The 20,346-nt window shown below is 42.6% G+C and overlaps 1 protein-coding gene across 1 annotated transcript in view; it reads right to left on the bottom strand.

Annotated features, from left to right (window-relative positions):
* Positions 1-760: 760 nt before the first annotated feature.
* The window catches only part of gabrr2a (gamma-aminobutyric acid type A receptor subunit rho2a), a 76,975-nt gene continuing 57,389 nt past the window's right edge, over positions 761-20,346 (bottom strand). Inside the window, exons 6-9 of the mRNA XM_085441221.1 lie at positions 13,745-13,885; positions 10,955-11,107; positions 6,966-7,174; positions 761-1,551 (exon numbers count right to left, since the gene is read on the bottom strand). Coding sequence (XP_085297347.1) covers positions 1,216-1,551; positions 6,966-7,174; positions 10,955-11,107; positions 13,745-13,885 — 839 coding nt within the window. The 3' untranslated portion in view covers positions 761-1,215. The remainder of the gene's footprint in view (positions 1,552-6,965; positions 7,175-10,954; positions 11,108-13,744; positions 13,886-20,346) is intronic.

The raw sequence follows: 20,346 nt of genomic DNA, 5'->3' as shown, positions 1-20,346 counted from the left end.
AGACTAATAATTATTCACATTATTGAAACAAACCCATTGCTACGCATATCCACATATTTCTGTCTTTTGAGAATTGATTGTTTTTTTTTATGTGATTGTGTTGATCAATCACCAGCAAGATGCTAACAGCTGAGTTACTGTTGAGTTAGCCATTATATGATCAGCCCAACTTCTAATACTGACTAACAGACCTTTGATCTTTGTCATGTGTTACTAGTACGTTGAATTTTAGTTCAAGTGTCCTAGGTAAGTGAAATATCTCTGCAGTTATGGTTACATTACAAGAAACTTTGGTATACATAGTATTGTTTTCCACGGCATGAATCCTGAGTTTCTTGATTTCTTTTACAGAGAACTTTGATTATGTATTATTTTCCACTAATGTTACTATATTGACATTCATCAGCTTCACTTTGTATTTAATCAATTTCTTTCATATTTTTAGAAGCCATTCTTCACAAAAACATTTGAGCTGTTCCCACATTTGTTTCTAGAACTCTATACAGCATATAATGAAAATGCTGAAACTGACAGCAGCAAAATAGAAGCAGGTATCCATGTTAAAGCAAAAGCACTTATTCGCCTTTAAGATGATGCGCATACTAACAGAGTAACCTCGGAGAACTCTTAATGTGTGTTCCTCAATCTTAGGTCAGAATATCATTTTAGCTGAAATAACTGTCTTACAAATATGATCAGAGTTCATTATTTATCTATCATATATATATGAAAATAACTGAGTCATGATTAACAATGCACCTCATTGTGACTTTCATTTTATGATTGTTAAAAATCAAAACAATAAATATAAATAAACAATCAATACCTCACGGCATAAATACAGACACTATACACTGTATCTTTATCTATACAATTAAAATACAAAATATACGGTTTCTTCATCATACCAGGAATAGCAGTAATTTGTACAAAGACCTTTTCAATAGCAGCTGACAACTGACAAAGCTAAAAGAGACGACAAGAATTAGCATCAGTGGTTTGGAACAGAATTTATATCTTTTGTTTTTTTTAACTGATTGACATCCCATAGTCACATTGGAAACATTTAAGACATGTTTTGCTCATGTCCTTCATTATAATGATTTAGCAGCACAACAGCACTCAGAATTAGTCCCTTGTCTCACTGATGTAGCATTCATACTATCTGTGTATGCTAATGTCCCCACTGGCCTCAGTCTTGACTGACAGTGTTGTTTAGCAGTATACTGACCAGTAGATAAGATTAAAGAAGATGTATGAACCAGGGAAAATCATTCGGGAGTATTTGTCAATGGCATGCGTGTTCTGGATGATGTTGAGGGCACGAAGGCTCTTCTTCTTCTTCGTTGTTGTGGACTCACTACTCACTGACAGGTGTACCACCATATGATCAGGTTTATCAGAAACCTCGTGCATGTCTGCCTGTACTTCCTCAGGTACTATGGGCTCTTCAGTGTAGCCAGCCAAACTATTGGTGTCAGCTTCACTGTAGGTGCCATCCAACATGGTCATGGTTCGTGTTTGGGAAATACCACAGGTACAGGGCAGTGACTGGCAGGGAAGAAATACAACTGAAGTCATTATTGCATGCAACATCACCACATATCAACAGTTCATCTTTGCTCCAGGACAGAGCAGCTGGAACACAGATTTTTTGAAGATCACTGCATGAATGATAGCTGTCTTGTAAATGTGCCAATCTTATTCATTTCAGCTACTGTTATCAGAAAGGATTGTGTTTGTTCAAACTTCTGCTTTAAAAGCTCTCAGTACAGCACAGTGCCATTTGTTTAAATTCATCCATCCATCCATCCATCCATCCATCCATCCATCCATCCATCCATCCATCTTCTTCCACTTTATCTGGGGCTGGGTCGCGGGGGCAGCAACCTAAGCAGATAAGCCCAGACCTCCCTCTCCCCAGCCACCTCCTCTAACTTATCCGGGAGAACACCAAGGCGTTCCCAGGCCAGCCGAGAGATATAATCTCTCCAGCGTGTCCTGGGTCTGCAGGAGGCATCCTTGTCAGATGCCCGAACCACCTCAGCTGGCTCCTTTCGATGTGGAGGAGCAGCAGCTGCTCTACTCTGAGCCCCTCCCGGTTGGCTGAACTTCTCACCCTATCTCTAAGGGAGAGGCCAGCCACCCTTCGGAGGAAACTCATTTCCGCCGCTTGTATCCACGATCTCGTTCTTTCGGTCATTACCCACAGCTCGTGGCCATAGGTGAGGGTACGGACATAGATCGACTGGTAAATTGAGACCTTCGCTTTTACACTCAGCTCTCTCTTCACTATGAAGGACCGGTGCAGCGTCCGCATCACTGCAGCCGCAGCATCAATCCATCTGTCGATCTTCGGCTCCCTTCTCCCATCACTTGCGAACAAGACCCCGAGATACTTGAACTCCTCCACTTGGGGCAGGAATTCATCCCCGACCCGGAGTGGGCACTCCACCCTTTTCCGTCTGAGAACCACGGCGCTGCTTCACACTCGACTGCAAACCGTTCCAGTGCAAGCTGGAGGCCATCACCCAATGAAGCCAACAGAACCACATCATCTGCAAAAAGCAGAGATGAGATTCTGAGGCCACCCAAGTGAAAGCCTTCCGCCACTTGGCTACGCCTAGAAATCCTGTCCATAAAAATTATGAACAGAATCGGTGACAAAGGGCAGCCCTGGCGGAACCCATCACCCACCGGGAATGAGTCTGACTTATTGCCGGCAATGCGAACCAAGCTCTTTCAAAGGTTGTATAGGGATCGAATGGCCCGTAGCAATGGGCCAGACACCCCATACTCCCGTAGCATCCCGTAGACATGGTTGAATGCCTTCTTCAAGTCCACAAAACACATGTAGACTGGTTGGGCAAACTCCCATGCGCCCTCAAGTATCCTTGAGAGGATAAAGAGCTCGTCCAGTGTTCTGCAACCAGGGCGAAAACTGCATTGTTCCTTTTGTATCTGAGGTTTGACTAGTGGACGAATTCTCCTTTCCAGCACCCTGGCATAGACTTTCCCAGGGAGGCTGAGGAGTGTGATTCCCCTGTAGTTGGAACACACCCTCCGGTCTCCCTTCTTAAAGATGGGGACCACCACCCCCGTCTGCCAGTCCAGGGGTACTGCCCCTGATCTCCACGCAACATTGTAGAGGCGTGTCAATCAGGACAACCCTACAACGTCCAGAGCCTTCAGGAACTCGGGGCGGACCTCATCAACACCAGGGGCTCTGCCACCAAGGAGTTGTTTAACTGCCTCAGTGACCTCGCCCCCGGAAATTGGCGGGTCATTCCCCTCATCCCCAGACTCCGCTTCCTCCTCGGAAGACATGTCAGAGGGATTAAGGAGGTCCTCGAAGTATTCCTTCCACCGCGCGACAATTTTCTCAGTCGACGTCAGCAGCACTTCGCCAGCACTATACACAGTGCAGGTAGAGCACCGCTTTCCCCTCCTGAGACGCCTGACGGTTTGCCAGAATCTCTTCGAGGCAGTCCCAAAGTCTTTTTCGATGGCCTCTCCGAACTCCTCCCACACCCGAGTTTTTGCTTCAGCCACTGCCCAAGCCGCATTCCACTTGGCCTGTCGGTACCTGTCAGCTGCCTCCGAAGTCACACTGGCTAACCAAGCCTGATAGGACTCCTTCTTCAGCCTGGTGGCTCCCTTCACCTCTGGTGTCCACCATTTGGTTTGGGGGTTACCACCACGACAGGCACCAACCACTTTGCGGCCGCAGCTAAATGCAGCAGCTTCAATGAAGATGCTGAACATGGTCCATTTGGACTCAATGTCCCCAGTCTCCCTCGGAATGCTGTTGCAGCTCTGCCGGTGGTGTGCGTTGAAGATCTCACAGACTGGGGCCTCTGCTACAGTGGGGCAAAAAAGTATTTAGTCAGCCACCGATTGTGCAAGTTCCCCCACCTAAAATGATGACAGAGGTCAGTAATTTGCACCAGAGGTACACTTCAACTGTGAGAGACAGAATGTGAAAAAAAAATCCATGAATTCACATGGTAGGATTTGTAAAGAATTTATTCGTAAATCAGGGTGGAAAATAAGTATTTGGTCAATAACAAAAATACAACTCAATACTTTGTAACATAACCTTTGTTGGCAATAACAGAGGTCAAACGTTTACTATAGGTCTTTACCAGGTTTGCACACACAGTAGCTGGTATTTTGGCCCATTCCTCCATGCAGATCTTCTCGAGAGCAGTGATGTTTTGGGGCTGTCGCCGAGCAACACGGACTTTCAACTCCCGCCACAGATTTTCTATGGGGTTGAGGTCTGGAGACTGGCTAGGCCACTCCAGGACTTTCAAATGCTTCTTACGGAGCCACTCCTTTGTTGCCCGGGCGGTGTGTTTTGGATCATTGTCATGTTGGAAGACCCAGCCTCGTTTCATCTTCAAAGTTCTCACTGATGGAAGGAGGTTTTGGCTCAAAATCTCACGATACATGGCCCCATTCATTCTGTCCTTAACACGGATCAGTCGTCCTGTCCCCTTGGCAGAAAAACAGCCCCATAGCATGATGTTTCCACCTTCACAGTAGGTATGGTGTTCTTGGGATGCAACTCAGTATTCTTCTTCCTCCAAACACGACAAGTTGAGTTTATACCAAAAAGTTCTACTTTGGTTTCATCTGACCACATGACATTCTCCCAATCCTCTGCTGTATCATCCATGTGCTCTCTGGCAAACTTCAGACGGGCCTGGACATGCACTGGCTTCAGCAGCGGAACACGTCTGGCACTGCGGGATTTGATTCCCTGCCGTTGTAGTGTGTTACTGATGGTGACCTTTGTTACTTTGGTCCCAGCTCTCTGCAGGTCATTCACCAGGTCCCCCCGTGTGGTTCTGGGATCTTTGCTCACCGTTCTCATGATCATTTTGACCCCACGGGATGAGATCTTGCGTGGAGCCCCAGATCGAGGGAGATTATCAGTGGTCTTGTATGTCTTCCATTTTCTGATGATTGCTCCCACAGTTGATTTTTTTCACACCAAGCTGCTTGCCTATTGTAGATTCACTCTTCCCAGTCTGGTGCAGGTCTACAATACTTTTCCTGGTGTCCTTCGAAAGCTCTTTGGTCTTGGCCATGGCGGAGTTTGGAGTCTGACTGTTTGAGGCTGTGGACAGGTGTCTTTTATACAGATGATGAGTTCAAACAGGTGCCATTCATACAGGTAACGAGTGGGGGACAGAAAAGCTTCTTACAGAGGACGTTACAGGTCTGTGAGAGCCAGAGATTTTCCTTGTTTGAGGTGACCAAATACTTATTTTCCACCCTGATTTACCAATAAATTCTTTACAAATCCTACCATGTGGATTCATGGATTTTTTTTTTTCACATTCTGTCTCTCACAGTTGAAGTGTACCTCTGGTGCAAATTACTGACCTCTGTCATCATTTTAAGTGGGGGAACTTGCACAATCGGTGGCTGACTAAATACTTTTTTGCCCCACTGTATTACGCTTCCGGGCACCCAACACGTCCCTATATTATGAGATTGGAAAAATGAGGAAACACGAGAATCGTTCAGAATGAATTTACACATGTATGTTTGTTTTACTTAAATCGCTTTGGAAAGACTATCTAACGTCATTAGGTGCACACTGTAGGTGTTCGCAGCACACCCTCACTACGCGTTTAGGTGCACTGGGTCTGTCCAGCGTCCTCCCCTGCCACCTGATCCAAGTCACCACCAGGTGGTGATCAGTTGACAGCTCAGCCCCTCTCTTTACCTGAGTGTCCAGAACATATGGTCGCAGGTCTGGTGGAAAGATTACAAAATCGATCATCGACCTGCGGCCTACAGCATCCTGGTGCCACGTGCATTTATGGACACTCTTATGTTCGAACAAGGTGTTCAATTCAGTTTTATTAATATAGCGCCAATTCATAACAACAGTTGCCTCAAGGCACTTTGGTCTAATCTTAAAAGTAGAGATGTGTCTGTCTCCTGAGTTAACAGAAGGAGATATAAAGAAAAATAAAGGAGAAGAGTGATAGAGAGAGAAAAGACACTAAAAATCTGCTCCATCACCTGCTGAAGAAAAAAAAAGCAAAAAGAAAATAACAGAGTAGGGGAATCACAGCAACAACCAACCAACAAACCAGTAACAGTAAATAATAAATATTGAATGTTACTGAGCAGCATACAGGAGCCTGCAGGCTCCAGCAGGCAGACGGCTACGCCAGAGCAGATCAAGCCCCGGGCCCAGAGACCTGAGATCCAAGGGCCCTCCACACCCCGGGAGGTGCCCAACTGAGCCAGGGGGACCAGGCCCCACCAAGCAGCTGCTGGGAGTGAGCCAGTACTCACCCGAGAACCCAGCGCCAGACACAGAGAACCACGAATGCAATGGCAGGGAGTGTGGTGGGGGGAGAGATACTTTGGAAAAAGCTGCAATCACAGCACTGTAGGATGGTGACTCCTCCTCAGCTTAGTGATGCTCGTTCCCTTTCTAACATTAAAGACCTCCCTGACTCTGTTCCAACCAGCGTTTCTCCCTGTCCAAGATGTGTACATCCTCATCACTGGAAGACTGGCCTGTAGGTGTAAATAGACTGCGGAGTCCTGGCCTGACAAGATAGCTCTTCTGTGTTGTGCCATCCACCTAGCCAGGGTTCTTTGGTTTCCCTAAATGTATAATTCAACTGTTAAACATCATTCAGGGATGAGATCTCACAAATTTCACTAACTCTAACAAACTGCTGGCCACAAACACTCACTGTTTCTCTGTTCTTTATTTCTGTCTTTATTTCTTTGGCACTCTTGAGGTGTTGCTTGTAAAACAGAAACCCTGACAGATATTGTAGTAAGTGAAGTGACTCGGGAAGAGAGTCTGGAGGTTTTGCCATTTGATACAGCTGAAGGAGTTGAGGTGTGCCTTGTGAGTAGAATGAATTAACCTCTTTTTAGTTACATTACTTTCTCTTTTGATTTATCAGTGCAGTGAAACAAACCTGAGACCGCACTCTCTCTCTCATTTTGCGCTCTCGACGGTCCTGGACAGTGGACAGGTAGTTGACAGCAGCGTATTCCAACACAGACAAGAAGACAAAGACAAAGCTGACCCAGAGATAAATGTCCACAGCTTTGATGTAGGAGACCCTGGGCATGGAGGCATTCACTCCAGTAATGATGGTGGACATGGTCAACACTGTGGTGATGCCTGGACACAGGATACAAAGTTTTACTAAAGTAAACATGTTTGAATCTTAGCATGCATCTTTTTCATATTACATTGTAGACACTACAGCATAATTCTTTTTTATCTTCAGTCAGGGAGCTAATCTTATGTATAGCTAAAAGTGCAGGCGTAAAAGCATTACCCTGATTCAATACCATTGCCACGCAATGCATGTGACATGACAAGGCTGGATATTTGATTATATGCTGAAGATAATAAAATCATCATTTTAAATTAAATATAACTAGAAAATAATAAAAATACATCAGTGCGTTGTGGCCTTGTATAGTGTATTACCTACAATGATAGTAGGTGTTTTAACATCATCGTAAATTTACAAGTGTGAGTTTTAGAAATTTGTTGGATCTCTCACAACCACTTGTAATTGCAAAACTATTAACAACTGAATTCTGTCATGATCCTGGGTCTTTTGACCCAGCGTTTTAAGTTTGAGTTTATTTTGTTCATTAGGTTATCTAAGTTCATTTGGTTATTAGACTCCTTGTGTTTTCTTCCCCTGTATTTAAGTTTCCCCTCAACCTTCGTGTTTCATGCTGCGTGTCTTATGTTATCAAGTTTGTATTATCATGTCTGTCTCATGTTTCCTGTTTTATTTTGAAGGAGTCGTGTGTTCTTTGTTCATTGTATTTAGTTTCACTTCCCTTGTCCTGTCATTAGGCTCATGTCAGTCAGCTGTTCCTCCATGTGTTCCCACTTCCCCTAATCACCTGCTGTGTATTTAAGTCCTCTATTTTCAGTGTGTGATTGTCAGGTCGTCTGTTGTTCATGCCATGCTTCCAAGTTTCTTGTCTAGGTTTTTCTTATTGTTTGTTTAGATTCCCCAGTTTAGGTTTGTGTTAATTTTGCTTCAGTTTGCCTTGCCCTTTGTTTGTACCTTTTCTACCAGCCATATTAAACGGCTCGCCTTTTGTTAACATTTCAAGTTCTGTTCCCTGTTCCTTGGAGTCTGCGTTTTGGGTCCTTTTCTCAATTCATACAGTCTGCTCTCGCCAGACTGTGACAGAATTCAATTTAATTAAATTTATATAGTGCCAAATCACAATAACACTTCCCTCAAAACACTTTATATTGTAAGGTAAAGACCCTATAATAATAAAAAGAAAACAGAGAATCCCCAACAATTATATGACCCCATAAATCAGAGACAAAGTCTGAGAATTCGGACAGAACCTCAGCCTAGGTGGATGATGGGTAACAACAAATAAGACTGTTTGATTTTTCCAGCTGGGGTGGACAAGGCTAAGTGTCAGGCTTTTGAATGAATTAAAATTCTGTCTAGGTCTTTGGTTGATTAATCAACTGGTGTGGAATAATGTGCAAACACACATTATTACTCAAGGATGTCAAGGACTAACTAAACATCTGAAGCAGTGAGCAAGACAGTGCAGGAGAGACGAGTGAAGTGGCCATGCTGCTAGCGAGTTTTTAATTAAATTGGCTACGCAGATAAGCTACACAAAAACACCAGTGTGTGTTGTAACAGGAAGAGATACTCTACTGCAAGAGAGAGAGCCAACCTGAATGTCATTTCATTTTTCTAATACCTCCATTTTTTTACAGCAGGATGAGTCCAGATGTCTTTAAAGGACCAATGTGTTACAGGTGCAAAGTATGAGCAATTTTCTGTATAATCGCATTAAACTATGAATCATTGCTTTTCATTTGTTTAAAATGAACCAATGTTATCTACATTTGGTCTGCCAAGCATACTGTGAAGTCACAGTAGTTTCTCCTACATGCTTGGAATGTGAGGAATTGAGTTCGGCAACCTCAGATCCAACACAGTGCTCGCCTCATTTCACTTCAGTGATAGGCTTGCAATTGTTTCATGTTTTCCTGGTTTTAAAAAGACCAAAACTAGTAGTGTGTTAGTTCATCTCTCAAAAGGACCATCTGTGGCTTAAAGACCTTATCATGTTCATTCCGACTGATGGTATCAATCTTTAACAGCTCCATATTTATAGAATTGAAAAATGCTTCTTAAAACAGCTTGACCATGCACAGTTCTTGCTGGGTCGTGTCTGGATTTTTTCCATCTTGTTTTTCATTTGAAGTTATAATATCAGTACATTTGGTTCTGTTGGCCACAGAACCAAATGAAATGGTGCATACAGCAATCGCTGACATTGTTTGTGTGGCATGGGGACATTTCTTAAAGATTAACAAGTAGCAAGAGGACATGACTGGGAATTTGGAAATTCTTTTTATAAATTAAGAGAATATTAGAAGATGAAGACGTCAATTATAGATAACTGATAAATGTACAGCCTATTCAAAATGAGTATATATTTTGTCTTTTTAAGTCCTTTGTTAAACAGGTCTTTAAAGATTAATTTAAGTGAAACATTATTAACATTTAATTTATTATAAGGGAATCAAATCCATAATAGGCTTAGTTTAAATGTCATGTAAAGTTAATAAAAAGGTTATTCTCTAGTCCATTTTATTAAAAATCATTTTGTTTGAGAAGCTCATTAATGTAGGGAGTCCAGTAGAATGACTCCATTAATGAAGTGAGGAGGTGGGGAGCATGTACACTAGAAAATTGGGTGGCTGCAGAATTTTGGCTAGAACCATATAATTTTAGACACTGGTACATTTTTGCACTTTTCCAGCTGTGTACCAAAACCTATTCAGTTTACAGTTATGGGATGAAAAATTGGTTACATTTAGCTTTTAACTGAGAGGTGAGACGCCCCCCCCCCCCCCAATTCTGGAGGCTTAAATGTTATCAAACAACTGACTGAGAAAGTCTTTAAGCAGGTAAAAGGTCTGGAATTGTTCAAAAGTTGTGTTAGCATTCCAAAGGTGTTTATTTGAACACACAGCATGTATTCAAAGCAGCCAATGCAGGTTAAACTGGTCATTGTTGGCAATATTAGCTGAAGAGCTAAAATAAAATTCTGTAGGTAAATCCATTGAATGACAGTAAGTGCGGGTTAAAACGTCTTGATGCATGCTCAATCATCCAGGTAAGTAAATCTCCAAAAGTTGATTCTGCTCATCTGGACGTAGCGTTTTCAGCGGGAGAAACGTTTCCCCAATTAGATTTGGGGAAACCTGCAGTCAGCTGAGACTGAAGAAGTCACCTGGATGATGACGAAACGTTTCTCCCACTGAAAACGCTACGTCCAGATGAACAGAATCAACTTTTGGAGACAGTAAGTGAGCTGTTTTTCAATTTAATAGGAGGTAGAGAACCAACCTTTCTGCTTTATGTGTTACTTTTTTTTTTTTTAACATACTTGTCAGGTACTCTTAAAAGAATTCTCAAAGGAAAAGACACCAGAATTAGCTACCTGTTAATTTCATCTGCATAGACTGCCCAAGGACTGCCTGAGCAACTTTCAAATTTAAATTGCTGCTGTAAATTATTAAATGCACAAAGCAGAAAGAAGAAAAAAACAGACCTTCAAACAGTCACGTAAAAACATCTCCACCAACTGAATTTAATAAGAGCGATAAGCTGAGCCATAAGAGAAGTAAGGGGGAAAGCAGATGCCTGCGTGACAAGTACAGCAACAGCCCCAATACAGAAAATAATTCAAAAGAAAAGTAAGCGTGGTATAGCGTGGGAGGCTTGTGTGATGACACATGTATGTGTGTATTCCCAGTTGGTGGAGCTATGTCAAAACAAGCTTTCAACATTCCACAGAGACAGATTTTCCTCAGGCATGCAGAGCCTCTTCAAAGAACATTTGATATGAGTTTCTTTTCTTTTTTCTCTCTTTTTCTTTTTACCCAAGGAGACTCTGGCTGGCACAGCCCGGCGGTCAATCCAGAATGACACCCATGAAAGCATCACCATGAGTGTGGCGGGAAAGTACGTCTGCAGCAGGAAGAAGAAGATGTGCCGTCTCAATGTGAAGTTGATGTAGAGACGATTGTACCAGCCTGAAAACACAACAAGAGACCTTCTCAGAGTGGTAAAACAGTCAGAGCTTTCCTTACCTGAAATGTCAAGATTTTGCATGAGGTGTCAAATGTGTAGGTGTAAGATGTAAGAAGTGAAGAATTCTGCTTCTTATTTCCTCTAAAGTACTGCAACAAAATGTATGACTTTTGCCCTCTAACTTAATAACATAAAAACTGCCTGGTGACAGATAGAAACAAAAAGCAGCCTAACCAAATATTTTTCTTCTTCGAGAAAACAGCTGGAAGATCCACAGGGCCTTCCTCGATTATAAACCACTGGTTATCCGCAAGAAACATCTGATAAAACCCACGCACTGGCTTAAAAACTCATGAAATGAAATCAGTGCTTAACTAAGTGCTTAACCAGTGTAAAGACTTTCAGACAGATGTAATATGTAATGTTTGAATGCTCGTTATTTGTGCAGCAAAATTTAGAATGTTCAGCAGCAAAAGACATTTATAAAGATGAGTCTCCTGGGTTTCTGAGAAAGGTATTTTTCAAATAATAAAGTGATGCTTTTAAAATCACACCCTCTGGGTGGCTCTTGCCAGCTATTTCAAATTCTTCAATCCGTATTTGGTGAGTTGAACTTTATTGTAGTTAAACAATTTCTATACCTTTTTTTTTTAAAATCCAGAAATACTATCACTAACATTTCTGCCTCGAAAAAGAATGCAGAACTTCAGAGTTTATGCTGGGGATAGGTTGTAGATAGGTTGTATCAAGAAAGGTGGGATAGAGACAGATTGAAGTCCCCCTGACTTACCTCTCATCACCTCAGAGACAGGACGAAAAGGCTTAACATCCAGTCAGAGTTTCTTTGTGTGGTTTAGTAAATCATCCTTATTCTTAAGTTTGAGCAGTGATCTTGTAATGGTAAATGGTAAATGGCCTGCATTTGTATAGCGCTTTTCTAGTCCATAGGACCCCAAAGCACTTTACACTACATTCAGTCATTCACACACACATTCACACACTGGCGATGGCAAGCTACATTGTAGCCACAGCTGCCCTGGGGCGCACTGACAGAGGCGAGGCTGCCGGACACAGGCGCCACCGGGCCCTCTGACCACCACCAGTAGGCAAACATGGGGTTAGTATCTTGCCCAAGGATATTTGGCATGCAGCCAGGATGCAGCCTGGGATCGAACCACCGACCTTCTGATTAGTGGCTAACCTGCTCTGCCACCTGAGCTACAGCCACGTGATCAAGCTTCGACCTTGGCAAGTATTTTAAAGTTGAACAAATATAACAAATAAGCCAATACAACCTATGAAATGATTCCAAGACAGGTCTAACTGAGAGGCTGTGTAGAAACAGCCTTAGGAGGTGTGTGTGTGTGTGTGTGTGTGTGTGTGTGTGTTTTGCAGGATGGGGAGGAGCCACCAAAGAATGTCTGATTTTTATAATGTATAATTTAATAAATATAAGTTCTATTAAGAAAAAGTGAGTATTCCTCTATATTTGAATTGTGTTAAAATGGATGTACATATGAGAATGTATTAATGACAAATCTACCTGAAGTAGAATTACCTGAAACAAATGAAACATTAAGATATTGTATCCATAGCTGACTGAAGGTTCAAATGCTGTGTAATTATTAAAAGTATATTAAGTATTACATGGAAAAGAAAAAATGCAATGAAGTGATTTCAATGACTTGTGATTGCTATTATTATTTGATTCTGCTTTTGCTTTGCTCCTGCTAAATTGTTTCAATTTGATATCCTGTAATTAAAGTCATTTTTAATCGTTTGTGAAACAGTAAAGGTATATTTCTGAGTATTAATCCTTTTGGTATAAATAGGTCTTACAGGTTACTCTAGCCCTTTGAAAGTAACAGAACTTTGAGGTCTACTGTCCAGGCCCCAAAATTTAACCCAGTGCACCAATTTAGAGGGTATCTGCCATAACAGGTATCACTGGTAAGATACCGGGCCTGCAAGGCTATTCAGACACTCGTTTATGCTTTTCATCATCTCATTAATTTCCGAAGTATCAAGAAGAATTGCTATACTAAACAAAGCAAACGTCCACTCACTGGAAAATAAACGGAACCATCTCAGACAGGATGTAACATCAACATGAGAGGTGAAAGACAGTTGTTTACTCGTGCTTACTGAGACCTGGCTTAGCAGGGCTAACCATATGCTTATTTAGATAAGCATGAAATAAAGAAACATAAAAACATGAAGATATGATAATAATTTGTACTCCATGTAGTGGTCCAGACTTGGTATTGGTCCCACCAGATTGACAGTTGTATTTGACTTGTTATTACCGGCTAATTCCATGATGTCTTTCTACCTCTGTAAACTTAAAGTTGTTGTTTCTACTTTTCATTATTTACTGTTATAAATGATTTCATTTTCAATGAGTTTAACTTAGGCTCAGTTTGACTATTTGAGGATTTCAGATTCTTTAAAAACCTCCCCCTTAAAACCATGCTAGCATAGCAGCCAATATAAAAGGTCCGAATTTATCCTAAGGGTGGAATTAAAGGAAAGGTTTTATGTTGACTGTACCCAGTAAGTAAGTGCAAGCCTGTATAGATACACAAAAACATAATTTAAAAAGCATCAAGAACTTATGATTTTTTGTTAAGTGTTTATACCTGTGCTGCTATAGAAGGCCAAGCGAGATGTGGTATGAAACTTCTGAATAAGAAACTGTGATAAGGAGATACGATCATCAATGCTGAGGGACTCATCTCCGCTCTTCCAGTACAGCATCAAGTCTTCATCTGTGTAAGCATCTGTAAAACACCATGCAGTAATAAGCTTAGACTTGGCCAGTAGAACTTTTAACCATTTCTTTACATTAAGAAAAAAAAAGAAAAACAAAACAAAACAGAGGAGCAACCTAAATCAAAAGTAAAGAAACTGCAACTTAAAACTGTCAGAAGAATATATATTAGTATGTACATAACATGAAAAAACTACTCATACCACATATGAGTAGTACCAACCATTTGATTAGTAGATGATCTGCTCTATAGCCTGAGCTATAGCAACCTTAGTAAGGGATTGTATTTATTGTATTATTAAGGCAGTGCTGGACAGGATTTATAAATATTATGCCAAGCACTGTCTCTTCAGCAAATGTAAAATGTACCACTGAAAAAAGAGCCTTTTTGAAGTGGTACTCAAGAAATTTACTACACAATGCAACTGTCTTCTGTTGCAATTCCTTAACTGTCTTTTGTTGAGATTTTGAAGCTTCGCATAGTTCACAGATAAATTTAAAACATGAGAGGATGTAATGTATAGAGACACTAGTGTGTGCTGGCTTTCCTGGCAGCCTTTTTGATGCCTTTAAAAATAAAGGAATGAACAGGCTGAAGGTGCAGTGTACCTGGGTACTAAGGTGCCCAGGTACACAGGTAGCTCTATCTCTGGATAGTAAGAAGAGTATTGCAGAAATAACAGGGAAAATTATGTTTTTTATGCACAGAGCCACAGTTACTTGAACCCTTGGATCCTACAATCAAGACATCCACTGGATGGCATTTACTTGGCCTAGTTTGATTGCACTTTCAGGGATTTCTGACAACATTTTTTTGTATTAAATATAATTAATTTGCTGTTGCTGAAGTTATATAATGAGAAATGGCAGTTTGTGGGATTTTTCCTGTTTTCATTGTCCTGTTTGTGGTAATGCAAATCTACTACTGGTCCTGGTCCTGTCCTGTCACCATCCTCAATCTGGGGCCTAGTAGACGGAGGAGACATCTGGAAAAAAAAGCAGGGTAAGAGGAGTGGCCTGCGCTTCTTCATTAATGCCCATTCACTCGCCAAAGAAACAGACTCAAACAGACTCAAACAGACTCAGCCAATAGCTTCGGTCGAGGATGCAGGATTGACAGCTGCGTGGTGATTGGCGGAAAACAACACCGACTGGCAGTGGAGCTAGAGGGGTGTTTATTGTTGGCCACAGAGGTCCCTAACCCTAACCAGCATCCAGACTGATGGTGAAACAACTAGTAACTTAGTGTTCCAACTTTCAGAAGAAGGAACTGGTTTCACAGATAGAGATCGACGAGGTGCAACACAAATGATATGGCAAGGGGGAGCCAGGTGGGAGATATCATCACCCCCACCCAAGATTGGGCACCAAGTATGAAGTAGTGACCTGAAAGATAGGATCATGGCAAAGCTGGAAAGCTGGACCGTACGAAGCCGGTTACCAAGATTGCATGAAGTACCCTCTGAAGATCTACTAGAAGATGTGAATGCAGCACTATGTACAATCCCTACTGCAACCATCATCGAGACTAATCAGCTGATCTACACAACAGCAGCATTAATCAGTGAGATGCTTGGCTATAAGATGAAAAGCCAGAAGGAACAGTACCCTACATTGAGAAGGAGATTAGAAGCCAAGATCAAGTTAGCACAGAGGGAAGTTGGCCAACTATCGGCGTTACAGAAAGGTGTGATGAAGAAGGTGCCGAAGAAGTACAGCAAGCAGTCCATACCTGAGGCCTTGGAAACTGCCAAGCAAAGACTCACAGCCTTGGCCAACTACTTGAAGAGGTATACCAGAGAAATAGAGGGCAGGAGAACAAACCAGCTGTACTCCACCAAACCATCCAAGGTGTACTCTCAATGGCAGGGGAAGAATATGAGAACAGCACCACCAAGGCTGGAGACAGAGTAATACTGGAACAGCATAAGTCAGAGGGATGCAACCTACAATGGCAATGCTCAGTGGCTAGTGGATCTAAGAGCAGACCACCGCAAACTCCCTGAACAGGGTCCAGTAAGCATTACAGTGGCAAACATCTAGCTGCTGGACAGCAACAGGCCATGACATGATTCATGCCTACTGGCTGAAGAAGCTGATTGCACTCCATGAGCATCTGGCAGCAAAAATGAACAGGCTCCTAAGGGATGAAACACAGAGAATGGCCCGACAGTCCTGATCCCCAATACCAGAGGCGTAAAACACCAGCTCCTGGTATATGGAGCAGTCACCTGAGACTGCAAGACTAGGCTGGCCAACCTGTGCACTGCCTGGATTGACTACAAGGCCTATGACTTGATGCCCCACACATGGATCCTGGAATGCCTAGAACTATACAAGATTAACAGGATCCTAAGAGTCTTCATCAGGAACTCAGTGGGGATGTGGTGAACAGCACTAGAAGCCAACTTCAAACCAATAGCCGAAGTCACCATCAAGTGCGGGATCTACCAAGGAGTTGCCCATTCCCCACTGCTGTTCTTCACAGGTCTGAACCCGACTACAAAATAGAGCAGTTGTCAGCCACCTCCTCTACATCGATGAAATCAAGCTGTATGCCAGGAGTGAACGAGACATCGATTCACTGATCCACACCACGAAGATATACAGCAACGATATCAGAATGTCAGTTGGACGGTAGTCAGAACTGAAGGATCGCACTACCGGGAGACAACATTGCAGACATTGAGGACAGCTACAAGTATTTGGAAATCCCACAAGCAAATGGAATCAGGAAGAGGCCACTTGGAAAGCTGCAACCACCAAGTACCTGCAGTACAAAAGGTCAGGCAAGTCCTGAAGAGTCAGCGGAATGGTAGGATCAAGATCCGGGGTGTCAACACCTTGTAGGTGTTGACAGGAGATAGAAATCAAGAACAAGGAAGACAAGGAAGCTCTTGACCATGTATGGAAGGTTTAACCTCAAATCCAGCACCCTGAGACTGTACGGTAAATGGAAGGAAGGAGGCTGGAGACTAATGAAACTTAGTCTCCAGTAAGTTCAATAAGGAAAATCTATGGTCTCACATCTGTCTGCTCCCAGGTGTTGCCGGCCAAATCCAAGCTTTATCACTCCCCCTTTTCCATACTTTTAAGCTGTTTGTGTGATCACTGGTCTAGTCAAATCATTTTCTCCAGGCCAATTAGCATTCATGTCACTTACTTTAAATTTCACTGCGCATCTATCATTCTATCAAGAATGACAAAGAAGTCGAATCAGTACTTCAACTTTTACTGGAGTATTTGTAAAAACTAGCATCTGTACTTCTACTTAAGTACACAATGTCTTTACTTTTGCCACCTCTGCTGATGGATCGTGAATGGATGGTCTGTCAGTTTTATACAATCTGTGGTTTACTTTTTGTCTTTACTTTTACCACCTCTGATTAGGACATGATCAGATAAAAGAGGGTTTTCCAGGAATCCTGTTAAATGTTTCTATGCCATATGTCAGAGCAGGATCTATTCATATGGCCTGTGTGGTGCGGTTCTGGTGCCCTCCCTGCCCACTGTCCTCTCCCTTCACCTGGCTCTCTGGGTTTGGGTGGGTGCCTCTTGCTCCTGGGATTGGTAGGCGTCTGGGAGTTTGGGGTTCAGCCCTTTTCAGGCTGGTTGTTTTGCACCTCTTGGGGTGGGCCGTGATGCCTGGGTTGTGTTGTCCAGTGCCCCACTTGGGCTTCGGATTTGTTCGCAGTCCCCCGGCTTCTGTGGTGTTCTGGGACCTTCTCTCTGGGTGCCATTACTATGTCCAGGGACTGGGATATGCTGGATGACTTACACTAGATCTCCATGGTGGCTCTGGAAACTGGTGCAGACTTTCATGCATGTTTGTCACACAGCATGTTGTTGAGTTGTTTGTACAGCATAAGTTACCACACTACCTGGTGTTTATCTAAGCTAGCGTACACAATGTTTTTAGGGGTGTGCTTATCTTATGTAGATTACGGGTATAACCTCACAAACCTTACACACACACACACACACACACACACACACACACACACACACACACACACACACACACACACACACACACAAAGAGGTTAGAGGAAAAAAATGATGCAGGAGTAATGGTGTTTCAAAATAATACAGACTGTCAGATGCCTCAACCTGTAGTTGATGGTAAATATGACATGTGCGCCTAGTAGCACAGCTCACCCTTTAATTCTCTTCTGAGAAAAATGTATGCTATGACTTTTAAGAATATTGCCTGAGGGAGGTGTGAATAATATAAATTGAAACAAATTAAATTACCAACACAATACCGTGTGGAACTCCAAAATGAACCTTACTGTATGAGGAAGATTTCTCCATTTAGCTGAACAAATTGGAGCATACTGGAATAATATCATTCAAACTACTGTAGCGCAATACCTTTAATACCTCCAGCATGTTCTAGTTGCATTTTTGTCCCACCGAGCACAGTATCTCAAAGCAACACAGGTCAGCTAATCACAGTCTGTTCATAAATCAAATTCTATTAGAACTCATAATACAAATTATTGACTTATTTTTAAGTGATTATTTTCCCCACACAGCACCACTGCAACTGATCTTACACCAAATCCTACTTTCCTTCCCTATGGCCTCAGTTCTGGTAACCTAGGAATGACTGTTCTCTGTAATTATCTGCCAAATGACAGTTCAGTGTACCAAGCCTTCTTGTAATTTCAGGGTGTGGTGCTCCATTGTTCTACTGGGAAATGTCAGTGCTCACGTCAGCAATGACAGTGCAACCTTGGGGGGTGTGATTGGCACTGTTCTGGTCCAATCTGAACCAGAGAGGTGTGTTGTTGTTGGAATTCTTTGACAGCCACAGTTTGTCCACATTCAAGCATAAGAGTGTCTGTAAGTGCACTCGGCACCATAATGGCATAGGCCAGTCTTTCTCAAATGGTGGTATGCGTACCACTAGTGGTACTTGGGCTCTCTCTGGTGGTACGCGGGAAATCTCCATTTTTTTTACGATTAAATAGTAAAAAGAAAAGGTCACAGCCAGACTACAGAGTGCTGGCAGGCTCGTTTCCCTGGGCCTTAAAACTGCAAAGGTGCCATGGTGCTGTCACGCTGACGGTAAAAACACTGCCCTTTTCCGCGGTGCTGCGATCCCAGCCACCATCAATGAGTCGGAGGCTCCCGGGAGAATCGGTAGGGGTGCGGGAGATACCGTCAGTGGGTCAGGATGCGATCCACTTCTTCTGCGAGAGGGCGTTAATCCTTCGCACCCAGCTGGCGAGGCCACCTCGCACCAGCAACTATCGGAGAAAGACGTGAGTGAACAGGAATCCGCCGTCATCTACTCCTAGCAAGGACAGCGTGCTCTCCATGAGCTCGAGAGTGGCACCATCACCCAGGCCCGAGAGAGAGAGGAGTTTCACGGCCTGCTCTATGTGAGAAAGGGAGTAGCACCGCAGTAGCGATGTACTGAGCGCGGTGTATTTTCCTTGGCTGGAGAGATCCCAGAGGAGGGTCATCACATGGCGGGTGGACAGCGGATCCAGCAAGGCCACCACATTTTGTGTCGTTGGCTGAAACACCACGACGAGCAAACTGAGCAAACTGAGTTTCGACGTACACAAACTATGAAGGAGGGTCGTGAAGCCAAAAATCCGGCAGCTTAACCGCCACAGCAAAAATTAAAATGTACAGCTCTGCTATCACTTCCAACATAAATGAAGACAGAAAACTAAACAGCAAAAGCGTTTGCAGGGTTACTGAAGTTGGGCTAGCCGGTATATAATGATGTGGCTAGCTACACAGCTATAGTTAGCATAACATAAACACAGTGAAGCTGGAGGATGAACGCTAACCTTTTTCCACTCGATAAAAGTTAACGTGAAGGTTCCCGATGGTTAAGGACAAATGCAATTGCATGTCGGGATGATTTAAATGGACCAAACTTCAGTCAGGAGAACAACTGAGATAATCCATCCACAATACAAGGTTAGTCATTAATATACTGCTGCATGGGCTGGGCTGTAGTTACATTGTAAGGTTTTACAATGAATAGAGCTTTAAAATGAATAGTGATGATTAAAACCAAGAGAGGATGACAGTGATCACCAACTTTTTTTAGGGGCTTGTTCTAAATAATTAGAACAAAATTCAAAACATTAAAACATGTTAAAAACACAACAGCCTTAATAAATGTAGAATAGTTTGGACATGGAAGCAGGGTTCATATGTCATCACTTAAAGATTGCATATCCCACCTGCTGTGAATGTTTTAATGCAGTACAGTTGTTATTATTATCACTTTTCACATCCTGTTTATGACAGTTAAAATGAATAACATTCATATAAGAAATAAAATTGCCTTGGGTAAACAGTATGTGGTGTTAACCCTTGTGTGGTGTTCGTATTTTTGTTACTCAGCCAGTGTTCATGGGTCTGGTGGACCCGCTACAGTTTTGGCTTTCCAAATTAACACTATCAAACAATTTTATGTTAAATTACTCAACAGATGTTTAC

This window comes from Copadichromis virginalis, linkage group LG19 (assembly GCF_057382275.1).
Source record: "Copadichromis virginalis isolate Kocher_CV1m ecotype Utaka linkage group LG19, C_Virginalis_male_GT1.1, whole genome shotgun sequence".
NCBI classification, from domain to species: Eukaryota; Metazoa; Chordata; class Actinopteri; order Cichliformes; family Cichlidae; genus Copadichromis; species Copadichromis virginalis.
Note: the sequence above shows the minus strand (reverse complement) of the source record. Positions and strands in the feature narration are given on the sequence as shown.